Source organism: Pyrgilauda ruficollis, unplaced genomic scaffold, assembly GCF_017590135.1.
Source record: "Pyrgilauda ruficollis isolate IOZ18807 unplaced genomic scaffold, ASM1759013v1 scaffold203, whole genome shotgun sequence".
Taxonomy (NCBI): domain Eukaryota; kingdom Metazoa; phylum Chordata; class Aves; order Passeriformes; family Passeridae; genus Pyrgilauda; species Pyrgilauda ruficollis.
The window spans coordinates 689,797-702,759 of record NW_024519541.1 but is presented as its reverse complement, the minus strand read 5'-3'; the positions used below and the strand labels follow the sequence as shown (position 1 = coordinate 702,759).

The following is a 12,963-nucleotide window of genomic DNA, read 5'->3' as shown; positions in this document are numbered from 1 at the left end:
TCACCTGCTTGAATGCGCCAACCACCTTTGCTGATGGAGAGATAAGTAGGGAGGAAGGCAGACTGTATTTTTCCTTTGTCTCCCTATTCATGCTTGCCTGTGGCAGATGCCATCTTGAAAGGCGGGAGTACCCCTCTGTTTTCTGTTTGTCTTTGTTTCTGTGGAGTTTGTGGGATTTAGCAATTTTGTATCTAGTGGTTATTTCCACCAGTAAGGAGAAATTAAATATGAGTAGATATAAGTGGATTGTGTACACTGGACCTCATCTTGACCTACAGGGGGCTGCACGTTATTTGAGTTTTGTCACGTGCACCTGCACAGGACAGAGGGCTGTGAATGGCCTCTCAGCTGCTCAGCAAGAAGTGACCAGCAGTCATCTCAGGGGAGACCATGGGGACAAGTGATCACCTCACAGGACTGCAGAGACAAAAGCCCCCTTGTCTCTTCCCTCCCTGACTGCCCCATGGCTGCACTTTGCCATCCTGACAGCCAAACAGTCTCCTCTGAGTCTAGAACTAGAGGGAGGGATGTGGACCTTGCGGTGGCATAGCTGGACATCCCCTGCGTCATGCTGCTGGGGAAGTTGGTGTCATTTCTGGGCCTACCAGGCCACCACAGCATCCCTACTTCTCTCTGGGACAGCTCCATGGAAGGGAAGGGGTTTGGTGTCCTTTTGTCCCCACATCTGACTCAGTGTCATGGGATGCTGGAGCTCATCCTGCAGCAGCCCCGTGTGGGCCTTCTCCATGTCCCTAGTGGTGGAGACATCAAAAATGGTGACATGGAGCAGTGACACTTGGTCCCAGTTGTGCTTGGAAGGCTCACATACCAACATGAATTCCTCTGCTGTGTTTGGTTGTTATCAGGGCACTCCACCTCAGACTTCCCCTCGGCTGTGGTTTCAGCTCTGCCTTCACCGTCAACATGGGCACCCCTAGGAAAGGGGGAGAGAAACTGCAGGTGAGGGAGGAGCAGAGGATATGGGATTGTGAGGTGGGGCTGGCTCTGGTCACCACATTGTTCCTCCAGCACTGGACACTGCTGCCAATTTGGACAGAGCATGGGGATGGCTCCCACCATTTTTGTTTCCGTGCACATTTTGTTTCTGGGGCTCTTAGGGAGCGGGACAGGATTCCTCACCAAAGCTGGTGGGAAGGAAAGGGGAGTTGCAGCCGATCCTCAGACCCTCCCCTGTCGGGCTGTTTATGGCAGACTTCAGACTCCCCTACACTGTGGGGTACAGGGAAGCAGAGAGACAGCTCCCAGGCTCCATGGCATTGGACAGAGCTCTGTGGAAAGGGGGAAGCTGCATATCTACTGCAACTCCCTGGAATGGGCTTGATGGTGGGGTCCCATCCAACCTTGAAGATCCTGTCCAGCCAACTGCCACTGCTCTAGGAGTCTGATGACTGTTAGTGGGAAACAGTCCTTTCCAGGCCCTGCAGCCTATCTCTCCCCTTGGGGACCACCACACTATAGCTGCTCTAGTCCCTTCACTTCTTGCACCCCAAGAAGAGCTCCTGGAGAACTGCTTCCTCAGCCATTCCTGACCCCACAGCTGTGGTCCAGGCTGGAAGTGCTTGTCACCTCAACTCTGGGAAGTCCCTTCTCCAGGATGAGAACAGCAGCACTGAGGGGTCAAGGGATATTACCATCAACTTTTCTCCTTCACTCTCTTACCCCTCAGAGCTTTCCAAGGCTATGGCCCAGCTCTTCTGCAGGTTTGCCACATCACTGGCTTACATACCTGTGGCCCATCAGAGTGGCCTGGCTGTAGGATGGCTGGGAGGTGACAAAGAGGCATGGGACCAGTACACAGCCTTGGGGCACAGAGAGCCCAGGCACGAGGCCCTGTGGTTGGAATAGGGCTTGCCTGCCCTGTGGGAAAAACAGCCATGTTGTTGTGAACCCACCTGGCAGTGCAGAGCAGGTGGCAATGTCTGCTCTATGCAGGGCTATCGAATGCAGGGAGCCCCCAACACAGGGAATGATTGGCATCTGACTCTATTGATTCAGAATGCTGAACAATTGCTTTATTAAAACTATATTATATTACATTATACTGTACTATATTAAAGATATATTAAAAAGATACTAAAGAAAAACTCTTGACTCTGTCCAGACAGTCAGGACACAGTTTCGAGTGATTAGTTAATTAATATAAACAACTATCACTAGAATCTAATTACCAAATCCCTTCAGGTAAACAATCTCCATAACACATTCCACATGTACAGAAACAACAAGAGCAAAGAATAGAGATAAGAATTTTTTTTCTCTTCTTCTCTCTGTGCTTCTCACTGCCTTCCCAGGAAAAATCCTTGAGAAAGATTGTGCCTGCTGCTCTCTGTGAAGAGAGCTGAGGCCACACAGGGCCAGATATGCCACACACAAGTAAGGGATATTCCTATCAGGGCAATGGGTGCAGCACATGGCCAAGAAACATGCTGACCTGAAAGGGGGGTAGAACAGAGGACTCAGCTCAGCCACATCACCACAATTGTCAAGGTGCTGCTGCAGCCATGAGGGACTGCTCCTGCATGCAGTGGAACAACCTTGCTCACAATCAAATTCCCCCAGCACTCACAGCCGTACTCAGGATGCCCCAGCTCACTCCAAGTGGGAACCTCAGAGCCCTCCCCTAAACCTCAGTGCCAGCCCCACTGGCTGCCAGGGCCATTAGCACCAGCAGAGCTGCGCAGGCAGAGCCAGCCTGAGGAGACCTCTGAGGCCACATCTCTCAACAGTCTGTTCTTCCTGCTGCTGCACCAGCTGCTGCACACTCTGGGCCTCACTGCTGGAACCATGCAGTCCCCTTGCTGCTGCCTTCTCTCCCTCCTCCTCTACCTCTTCCTCCTCTCTGGGACATGGGCAAATCTAGATGGTAAGTGGGACCCCTGGCTCATACACATCTACCTCCATGGGACTCCATAGAGGAGAGGCTTCCTGCTTCCCACCCATCTTGGGCACTTGCTTCCTTACTCCTCCTTGTCCCCTGGCTCCACACCTCCTCCCCAGCAGGGATGCAGCCACCCCAGGTGGGTGCAGGAAATGGGAACTGGGGCTGCAAACACTGTAAGGGGCTTATGGGGAACCCACGGATCCCTGCAACCTCAAGGAACCATCCCTCAGCTCCTCCACTTTCCTCAGCCCTCTTCTCCCAGTCCCATCTCCTCCCTGTCAACCCTTCTCTCATGTAGGGACCTTCACTATCCGGCTGCTCCAGACCACCACCTTCCAAAACACCTCGTTTGCAGACGTGGAGGGGCTGGGCCTGCTGGAAGACATCGAACTGGGTTTTCTTGATAAACACACATGGTCCATCCGCTTCTGCCAGCCCTGGGTGCGCCCAGCCCTGCCCCATGCTGACTGGGACACCATTGAAAACCTGCTTAAGATCTATTGGCACAAGTTCAACTATCTAATCAATGAAGGGGCCATGCAAAGGGACATCCCATGTGAGTACTCAGTCTTCACTGCATCCCCTTTCTTGAAAAGCAGCTGGGAAATGGGGAAGGATCTGATAGTGCTGGTGCTGTATAGGAGACACTGACTATGTCTGCAGGAAGCAATCCCAGCCCCTCACACAACCTCTCTCTCGTCTTTGCCCTGCCAGACCCCTTTGTTGTTCAGTGCACAGCAGGCTGCATGCTGTACCCCAACAAAACCTCCCGGGCCTTTGGCTATGTGGGTTACAATGGCCAGGATTTCCTCAGCTTCGACACAAAGAATTTAACCTGGACCCTCTCCCAGGACACCGAGTTGTCACAGTCTGTCCAGTCATTTCTCCAGAACTACACTGCACTGGGTGAGCTGGTGGAAGCTCTCTTCAATGATACTTGTGTCGATGACTTGGAGGTGCTCCTGCACTTTGGGAGGGCAGCTCTGGAGAGACAAGGTGAGACCACCCTGACCCTGCAACAGCCACCCCAAAAGCCCCCACACCGGGGCCCAGCCGTGCCCACCAAGGCTTGCCCCACCCCTTTGCTCTCATTCCCCAGAGCTGCCTGTGGCCACGGTCTTTGCCCGCACCCCCAGCCTAGACCAGCTGCTGCTTGTTTGCCATGTCACTGGCTTCTATCCCCGTCCCATCAGCGTGGCCTGGCTGCGGGATGGCCAGGAGGTGCCTCCGGGCCCAGCGCTCAACACCAGCACCATCCTGCCCAACGCTGACCTTACCTACCAGCTCCGCAGCATCCTGGCCGTGGCCCCCCGTGATGGGCACAGCTATGTCTGCCGTGTGCGCCACCACAGCCTGGGCACCCGCAGCCTTCTCATCCCATGGGGTAGGTGCCACCCATGGGGGATGAGATGGGGGTCCTGCACCACCCTCCCCGACCAGATGGAGCAAACCCCAGAATGTTCATGGCAGCTTCTCCTTATGTTTCCCAGGGAACTCAGAAGTGGTGCTGATCACAGGGCTCGTGGCCGGGCTGCTTGCAGCCATGGTCGTAGCTGCCGTGTCGGTGCTTTGGGTGTGGAGACAAAGGTCAGTCCCTGTCTGCGCCGTGGACCGACAGTGAGAGAGGAGGGAAAGAAATGCCACGGGGATTTCTGCACTGAGTAGCAAAGCTCTTGCTTGGGCCCTGGCAGATGCTGTCTGCACTCCTGCAAGGTCTCTGCCATGGAGCATCCAGCTATCCCCCTCTCATTTCAGAAAGCACCAGCAGATGGAGGAATCAGAGTCCAGGAACTCCATCCTGAGCAAAGAAGCCTAGCTCAGAAGAGAGCAAATAGTCCCCATTCCCTCCCACTGCCTACACAGTAACGAGAACTACCTTTTTCTGCTTCACCTAAGTTCTGGGCATTGCCAATTGCAAGACTAACTCGGTTCAGAGATACACAAAAGAAACCTGGTGAGAGAAATCTGAACTTTTGACTAACCTGAATCTTCTAAACAAATGCAAGTGCACATCTACGACCTTCTCACTTGTTACACATGATCATCTCTTAGCTTGTGGCACTGGCCAGTCCACCCACTAATGCTGTAGGGCACCTCAATACCCAGTGGCAAATTCTCCTGGTTCTGCTTCAGTAATGCTTTTTTCAGAAGGTGGAAAGCTGTCCCCTTCTACTGTCACTTTCTGGTTGTTTTTGTGGGGTTTTTTTTTCCTAAAAATTACTAACCATATTCCAGAAATATTTGTGCTGAGAATGAACTGTTCCACACAAACTAACAGAACCTGGCCAGAAATGGGTTTAAAAAGTGCTGAGTAACACTGAAACTCTGGTGTAATGTGTGGGAGCTGCATATGTGTATGAAATGAAAATAAACCATTCATATTTTCACTAAGATAATGTGCCTTTCCTTAGCAGTTGTATGGGCTTGGAGAGGTTTTGATCAGCCGTGTATGCAAGTTAAAACACCACTGAATTATTGGCACTAACTGCAGGAAGCACCAAGGCAATGGTGGAAATGGGGGAAAAACAGTACATGTGTGCCTGTGCATATATGAACGTGTTCTCACGTACTGCATGGAAATAAGCAACTGTGCACACGGGGGTGAAGTGACCCCAAGGTTCCCAATAAAGGAGAAAAAAGAAGCCCATGTCCCATGAAAGACAGCAGAGGAAGACACACACAAAGTAGTGTAGTTCATGCTCCAAATCAATTTGAACATGTAGCTTCAAAAGGTTTGGTTTCACTGGATGACTTCTTGCAGTTTCCCAGGATAAGTCCGGCAGCCATGGCAAGCCAGAAAACCTGGCTGCCTTACAGCCATATCCTCCACAAATCCAATGGTGTTTGTTCTCCCCTGGCCAGAACCTGGAAACCACAAAGCTGGGTAAGGACTGCGTTTCCCTAGCAGCCAGCGTCTCCTGCTGCCATCACACGGCTCAAGGACCTCATCACAAGAGGAGTGACACCAAGCCTCTCCCAGCCCCTGCTGACTTGGGACAGGCAGGTGAAACGCTTAGGTGGGCATGCCTTCCTGCAGCCTTGGCACCCACAGGGCAGTTCCTCTCCCAGGCAGAGTGGAACATCCTGCAGCACTCATGGTACCAGGCAGACCTGGAGATCAGGTGCAGCCAGTGAGGAAACCTGTCGAGGAAAGCTGTTCATGTGAATGACCTCCCAAGAGACCCTACAGTACCACACCAACAAACACCTGGTACCAGGGGGGTGTCTGCAAGTGTTTGCTTACATCCCCTAAGAGACCTTGCAATAACACAGCCCAGCCAGGCATTTTTAGAAGGCTCTTAAGGCATCTCATCACAGCTCAGTGCAGCGGTTGCTGCTGCTCACCCACCCATCCAGTATGGCACCCAGAGGCACTGCATCCCTGTCCACTCCACTCCAACTCCCCCAGGCACATCTTGGGGGGTTACAGACTTCACCTCAGGAGGAGATTGCAAGGACCAATGTCACCTGTGGGGTCTTTGAGAACCAGTGGCCACATGAGAACTTCAAAGTCCAATAGTGCTCTAGGGCAGGGGAGAAGTGAGGACCAGTAATCACTTCAGAAGACTGTAAGGACCAATGTCACCTGAAGAAACTGTGGAGACAAGTGGTAACCTGGGGGTGACTCTGAGGACCAATGGTCTGTGTGGACCAACAGCCCCCTGTCTCCTTGAGTCATTTTCAGACCAGAGAAGTGACAATATGAAGGAGAAAAAGCTGTGAGCAAAAAAGGAAGTGAAAAAACTCCAAACATGAGAAGTACATTCAATAGAGAAGTGGAAGAGCTAAAGCAGAACTTCAAAGCAGATCCACCAAGACAGACATCTGGAGGAATTTTCAAGGCGGCTGAACACATTGTGACCACCCACACAAGCCAGGGGCCTGCTCCTGTCCTATGAGCAACTCAGACAACTCACAGGACAGAGGGCTGCAAAGGACAGAGGGCTGCGAATGGCCTCTCAGCTGCTCAGCAGAAGTGACCAGCAGTCATCTCAGGGGAGACCATGGGGACAAGTGATCACCTCACAGGACTGCAGAGACAAAAGCCCCCTTGTCTCTTCCCTCCCTGGCTGCCCCACGGCTGCGCTTTGCCATCCTGACAGCCAGTCTCCTCTGGGTCTAGGACTAGTGGGAGGGATGTGGACCTTGCGGTGGCATAGCTGGACATCCCCTGCGTCATGCTGCTGGGGAAGTTGGTGTCATTTCTGGGCCTACCAGGCCACCACAGCATCCCTACTTCTCTCTGGGACAGCTCCATGGAAACAAAATTATTCCGTATTTGGACACTACGGAGGTGCAACCCTCAAACTTGCTCTTGTATGTGGTTTTGGTTCTGCCTTTGCCCCCAGTGCAGGCACTACCCAGAAAAGGGGAAGAGAAACTACATGTTGAGGGGAGGAGCTGGGGAGGAGCAGTCAGTTTGGAACATTGTGGGGAGAGGTTGACTCTGGGCACCCCATGATCCCTCCAGCATTGGACACTGGTGCCAGTGGGGACAGAGCAGGGGAATGGCTCCCACCATTTCTATTCCCATGCACAGGGGGCTCTTGGGGAGGGGGACCAGATTCCTCATCAAAGCTGGTGGGAAGGAAAGGGGAGTTGTGAGGCCCATCCCCAGGTGTTTAGAGCTGAGTTGGGGCTCCCCAGCTGTGTCCTACACCTTTGGTCTAGATGGAACGACTTGTTGCCTCCTCCCTAGGAGCCCCATCTTCAGAATTAGGCAAATGATGCAGGAGCAACTTGAGCTTGAGGATGGAGGTGACAGGAGCAGGAGGAGGTATCCCTTCTTCCTGTGTAGGGGTTGAGAAGACAGCAACTGTCCTTCTCCAGTCAGGTCTGAAATCCAAATGCCATTGTCACCTGCATTGGTGCTGATGCATCCCACAAGAACATGGATAGTACAATAGATGGGGAGGGGGAGTCAGGAAAACCCAGCCTAGATGCTGGAATATCTATTTTCCTAGTTCTGTCTCCTGGGTCTCTTTCCCTGCCTTCTCCTTCTGGCTGGGCTTTTTCCAGCCCCAGACTGTCAGGGCACTTTGTGCTCAAGACCTTATTTCAGCTTTTGTCCCTCCCACATGTCCCCAGCCTTCAGCTTGAGACCTCTGGGCCCCTCCCTTGACACACTGATTCTCCAATTGGTGGAGAGGCACCGCAGTGACTGCTGGGCTGGGTTGAAGCTTAGGTTCCCACAGGTTCTTCCTGTTCCCACGGTCACTGCTGCTGCTTCTTCAGCCTTGCCGCATGCACCATGCAGCCTCCTCGCCTCCTCCTCTTCCTCTTTCTCGCAATCCTCCTCCCTGGGATGTGGGCAGACCCAGAGGGTAAGTGGGAGTCCTGGCTCACCTCAACTGCTCTTACCACCCCTGCCCTGTCAGAGAACCCCACAAGTTCTGCTCAGGGGAGGCATGGCCAGGCCACTGTGCCATATAGGGGGGTGGATGATTCCCAGAACCAGAGGGCCACCTCCCACCGTGCATCACTTAAACATGCTTTGTCCCTGCCCACCCTCTCTGTTCCTGCCTCCAGCTCAGGACTTCTGCCTCACCAGCTCCAACACAGGGCCTTGGGCACACAAGCAGAAGAGACAACAGTGGTCCTCAGCCAGGCCTTGGGTGTTGAGTTACCCTGCAAGATGTCCTCCCCCTGCAGGGAGCCTATGGATGCCAGGCAGATCTCAGCTCCACATGGTGCTGAGGGCCTCTTCCAGCAGCCTCTCGTTCATTAGGGAGCTGCACCTGCCACAGGGTTTTTTGGGCACTGCTGTCACACAGAGAGTTTTACAACCCCATGAGACCTTATGCTTCTGGGGCAGGTAGCATCAGACACAGAAAGTCAGGACTGATCTCTGGGCTGGGCTGGTGACCTGGCCCTGTCAGGGAGCCCCAAACCTGGACAAAATGCCCTTTTCTATCAAGCGTCCTCCATAGCCTCTGTACCATGTCCAGATCTTTGGCAGATACAAAGTCCTGGCACAGGTGTTTCTCCTGGGGTGAAACATCACCTCAAACAAGCAGCAAGGTGCCCCTTCATCTGCTCTGCGCAGTCAGACAGCAGCTGTTGCCAGGAGGAAGGCATGGAAGGGAGGGAACAAAATGCCTAAAATCCTCTGCAGGAGACAGCCACTTTGCTGAAAGTAAGATAGAGAAGGAAAAAGAGCAGTGAAGTCAGGGGAAGTTTGGACAGGAAAACAACCCTGAGCAGGATGAAGAGCATAGAATCATACAAGCGCAGAATGATTTGCAGTTTGAAAAGGACCTTTAAAGGCCATTTAGTCCAACCCCCCTGCCATGGACAGGGACACCTTCCCTGCTCAGAGTCCCAAACAACCTGGCCTTGAATGTTGCCAGGGATGGGACATCCACAATATGTCTGGGTAACACGTACCAGTTCCTCACTACCCCTCACTTAAAAACATTCTTTCTTATTATCTAATCTGAATCCCCTGTTCCCCTCCCGCTCCAGCACCTCCACTTCATGTTTCCCCTTTAGCACCTCCATTCATCTCCTTCCTGCACCCTTTCCTGTCTCCATTCTCTCTCCTAGCAGAGCCACAGGTTATCCAGTACCTCCTGAGTAGCCTCGTTGCCAACATCAGCTCTGCTGAGGTGTCATGTGTGGCACTCGTAGGAGACATAGCCATCTTAACACTGGATCCAGCCAATTGGAGCATCCATTTCCACTGGCCCTGGGTCAGCCAGGCTGCAGCTGAAGGCGACGGGGAAAAGATAATGTCCCAGTACAAAATCGTTCTGCGCAATATGATCCGATTTGTGCACGACACAGTTCAGCAGACAAAACAGCATTGTGAGTACAGAAAGAAGCCCTGCCTGAGCCCTAGTCCTTCTCCCCAGGTTTTGGCTGTTGCCTCCTCCCCACCAGGATGGCATTTGGGAGGGGTCTCACAGCATGCAACAACTCCTGAAACACTGCAGCTGCTGGGGAATATGACTAGCAGGAATGGGTAGGGCAGCAGACCAAAAATACCCCTAGGAGCTTCTGCCATCTGGCACAAGGAACCCCTCTATATGTCAGGGAGCTGCCACCAAATTTACTGGAGCTGAAGGATTGACACAGGAAAGATCATGAAAGAGAAAATTGGGGGCAAATACTTTAGGGGACAGAATTCTTTTTAAGCAAGCACCCCACACCAGTATGCACTCCATTCTTCCAAGGGGCCTGAGGGCTTGCAGGGTGTCTGGGGTCTCCTGAAGCATGGCCTTACCCCCTGCTGCCCATTGCACCCTGCTTTCCACTGCATCCCTGTATGTGCTCTCAGACACAACCCACGTCATGCCACCCACGTTCCACACACTCATGGGACCTCTCCATTGGCTTTGCTGTTGACAGACCCATTGGTGCTTCAGTTCCGTGCAGGCTGTGTGCTGTACCCCAATACAACAAGCCAGGGCTTCCTCAGTGTTGGCTGGGATGGCAGAGACCTCGTAGCTTTTGAGGTAGATAAACAGGGCTGGGAGGCCCGACAGCCATCCCAGGTGGCAGAGCTGGTCAGCAAGAGCCTCAACAGACAGAAGTCTCTCAGAATACTCCTGGATTACCTTCTCTCTGTCTGGGTATGCCAGAGCAACTTCCTGACCCTGAAGAGGTATGGGAAGGAAATTCTGGAGAGACAAGGTGAGACCACCCTGACCCTGCAACAGCCACCCCAAAAGCCCCCACACCGGGGCCCAGCCGTGCCCACCAAGGCTTGCCCCACCCCTTTGCTCTCATTCCCCAGAGCTGCCTGTGGCCACGGTCTTTGCCCGCACCCCCAGCCTAGACCAGCTGCTGCTTGTTTGCCATGTCACTGGCTTCTATCCCCGTCCCATCAGCGTGGCCTGGCTGCGGGATGGCCAGGAGGTGCCTCCGGGCCCAGCGCTCAACACCAGCACCATCCTGCCCAACGCTGACCTTACCTACCAGCTCCGCAGCATCCTGGCCGTGGCCCCCCGTGATGGGCACAGCTATGTCTGCCGTGTGCGCCACCACAGCCTGGGCACCCGCAGCCTTCTCATCCCATGGGGTAGGTGCCACCCATGGGGCATGGGGTGCAGGCTGCAGATAGCAGCCACTGCCCTGTGAGGGGCAGCTCCTGACTGGCGCCGCAACCCTCACACACTCTTCTCTCGCTCTTCCAGAAAACCGCAGCGCAGCTCCAACCATCAGCATCACCGTTGCAGTGCTGCTTCTTGTGGCCACAGCCTTTGCTGGGGGATTTTGGTGGTGGAAGCGCAGGTGAGCCCTCCCTCCCATCACCTGCTGTAAGACTTATGGGAATATAGGTCGGTCCAGGCATTGCAGCAGCTCTGTGGGAGTGAACTCCCTGACTGTGAGTTCGCCTCAGGTCACACATACCCTTTGCAGGAAAGGTAACGAGGCTACATGGGAGACCCAGGAATTCATCATTTGAGATCTGGTTGCCCACACAGCAACAGCTGCTTGCTCTCCGTTCTTAGTTCATGTCCCACCCCTGACCCATCAGCATTGACATGGTTTTGTTCTGGAAAACCACCGCATTAAACAGCTACAAAATTCCTCTGATACATATGGCTCCTGTGTCTCTGACCCTTCTTCCTCCTCAGGAGCTTTTCTCAGGCAACCCCTCAGCACACTACAGATACTCCATATTTCAGCCAGAGACTCTTCCTTTTCCTAGATTCTGGTTAGTCTCCACCTTGCCTGTCAGGAGAAGCCAGTCCTCTGACAGCCTCTCCCACATCTCTCCATGGCCAGTGTCTGTTCTTGACAGGACAGTTACAACCCAAGGCCAAACCACTGTGAGGCTGCTGAGTGAGATGTGAGATGGAGCAGGCCACAAATCAGCAAGAGATGTAAGCTCCTTCACTGGGGAGAGAAGGGAAGGGAGGAACCAAGTAACACCCCTGACATCACTGACACATTTTGAGCTGCTCCATCTCCAGGGCTGATCTCACCCTCAGTCCAGAATGGTTTTAGATCAGGATCTCCTCCACTTCTGACTCCTGCCCCAATGCTTGCCTCCTCTCTCTGTAAAAGCTGGAAGGATGGGGGATTGTCACCCTTCCACTATGCCTGCCATGAAAAAGCCATGCTGAGGCTCTGGGAGACTGAGCAACACACACCCCACAGCAGGATGTGGAATAAGGATTGTCATCAGTTCATTTAGTATTGTCCATTGCTCCTTCCTCCTCGCCCTGCTCCAGTGTGGAGTCCCACTCACAGGAGACAGACTTCCACAAATGTCTCCATCATGGGTCCTTTCTATGTGGTCACTCCTTCAGGAACGGGCTGCTTCAGTGTGGGCTCCCCTCAGGGTCACAAGTTCTGCCAGGAACCTGCTCCAGCACAGTGTCTCCACAGGGTCACAGTCTCCCTCAGGCACACCTACCTTCTACGGTACTGGACTCCTCCAAACGCTTCAGGTGGATCTCTGCAGCTGTGGACCTTCATGGGCTGCTGCAGGACAGCTGCTTCCCCAAGGTCTTCACCACAGGCCGCTTGGGCACCATCTCTGCCCAGTTGCCGGGAGCCAGCAGGATCCCGGCCGGGTCCCTGCCGGACCGCGCCCGAGCAAGCTGCCAATGGTGACCCGGACTGCCCCTGACGTCACCCGGTGCCCGGTAGATTCCCGGCACCCCTGCCCCGCCCGCCTCACGGTTCCATTGGCTATGCCACGGCCCGTTCGCCAATGCCATTCGTGCTCCTCCTACGTCAGCGGTCACCGGGCCGGCGTGGGCAAGTACGGCGGGGTGCGGGGCTGGCCCGGAGCCCCCGTCCCTGCCCTCGGCCCCGTCCAGACCCGCGCCTGCTCTTCCAAGCACTCGCTGTGGCTTCCCGCCGATTCCGCATGTCCCGGACCCAGGCCTCAGTCACCCCAGCGCTGAAGAGCCGGGGATGAGCTCAAGGCGTTTCTCGCCTCAGCGCCAGATTTCAAAATAAAGGCAAAAAGCCAGGAAGATGTTTGCAATTGTCAGGCCTGCTTAAAAACCCAAAGGCATGCTCCATCACCTGTCCTGGGGAGCCAGAGAGACATGACATGGTGAAGTAATCCAACTGTTTGGTCCAGAATGATTAGAGCACTG

The 12,963-nt window shown here is 53.9% G+C and overlaps 2 protein-coding genes across 3 annotated transcripts; both read left to right on the top strand.

Moving 5' to 3' along the window:
- The first annotated feature begins 2,771 nt into the window (after positions 1 to 2,771).
- LOC121353412 (antigen-presenting glycoprotein CD1d-like) lies at positions 2,772 to 5,191 on the top strand. The gene is made up of 5 exons (XM_041467237.1): positions 2,772 to 2,884; positions 3,201 to 3,458; positions 3,617 to 3,898; positions 4,002 to 4,489; positions 4,658 to 5,191. Exons 1-5 carry the CDS (start codon positions 2,806 to 2,808, stop codon positions 4,766 to 4,768), a joined length of 1,218 nt encoding a protein of 405 aa, XP_041323171.1. The 5' UTR covers positions 2,772 to 2,805; the 3' UTR covers positions 4,769 to 5,191.
- Positions 5,192 to 8,138: 2,947 nt separating this feature from the next.
- Positions 8,139 to 11,429, top strand: LOC121353407 (T-cell surface glycoprotein CD1b-3-like). 2 transcript variants are annotated; one of them, XM_041467227.1, is made up of 6 exons: positions 8,139 to 8,226; positions 9,449 to 9,709; positions 10,253 to 10,537; positions 10,641 to 10,925; positions 11,041 to 11,137; positions 11,267 to 11,429. In XM_041467227.1, the coding sequence occupies exons 1-6, from the start codon at positions 8,154 to 8,156 to the stop codon at positions 11,310 to 11,312; spliced, it is 1,047 nt and encodes a 348-aa protein (XP_041323161.1). In that variant the 5' UTR covers positions 8,139 to 8,153; the 3' UTR covers positions 11,313 to 11,429. The 2 variants fall into 2 exon arrangements, with proteins under 2 accessions (XP_041323161.1, XP_041323162.1); XM_041467228.1 differs by having other exon boundaries at positions 8,141 to 8,226; positions 9,452 to 9,709.
- Positions 11,430 to 12,963: the final 1,534 nt, after the last annotated feature.

What these genes read in the sequence shown, in the direction of transcription:
- LOC121353412 (XM_041467237.1), top strand. Translation starts at nt 2,806, where the DNA reads ATGCAGTCCCCTTGCTGCTGCCTTCTCTCCCTCCTCCTCTACCTCTTC. An exon ending in CATGCAAAGGGACATCCCAT is followed by an intron (nt 3,459 to 3,616) that starts GTGAGTACTCAG and finishes TTGCCCTGCCAG; the next exon opens with ACCCCTTTGTTGTTCAGTGC. An exon ending in CTTTGGGTGTGGAGACAAAG is followed by an intron (nt 4,490 to 4,657) that starts GTCAGTCCCTGT and finishes CTCTCATTTCAG; the next exon opens with AAAGCACCAGCAGATGGAGG.
- LOC121353407 (XM_041467227.1), top strand. Translation starts at nt 8,154, where the DNA reads ATGCAGCCTCCTCGCCTCCTCCTCTTCCTCTTTCTCGCAATCCTCCTC. An exon ending in TCAGCAGACAAAACAGCATT is followed by an intron (nt 9,710 to 10,252) that starts GTGAGTACAGAA and finishes TGCTGTTGACAG; the next exon opens with ACCCATTGGTGCTTCAGTTC. An exon ending in GGAAATTCTGGAGAGACAAG is followed by an intron (nt 10,538 to 10,640) that starts GTGAGACCACCC and finishes CTCATTCCCCAG; the next exon opens with AGCTGCCTGTGGCCACGGTC.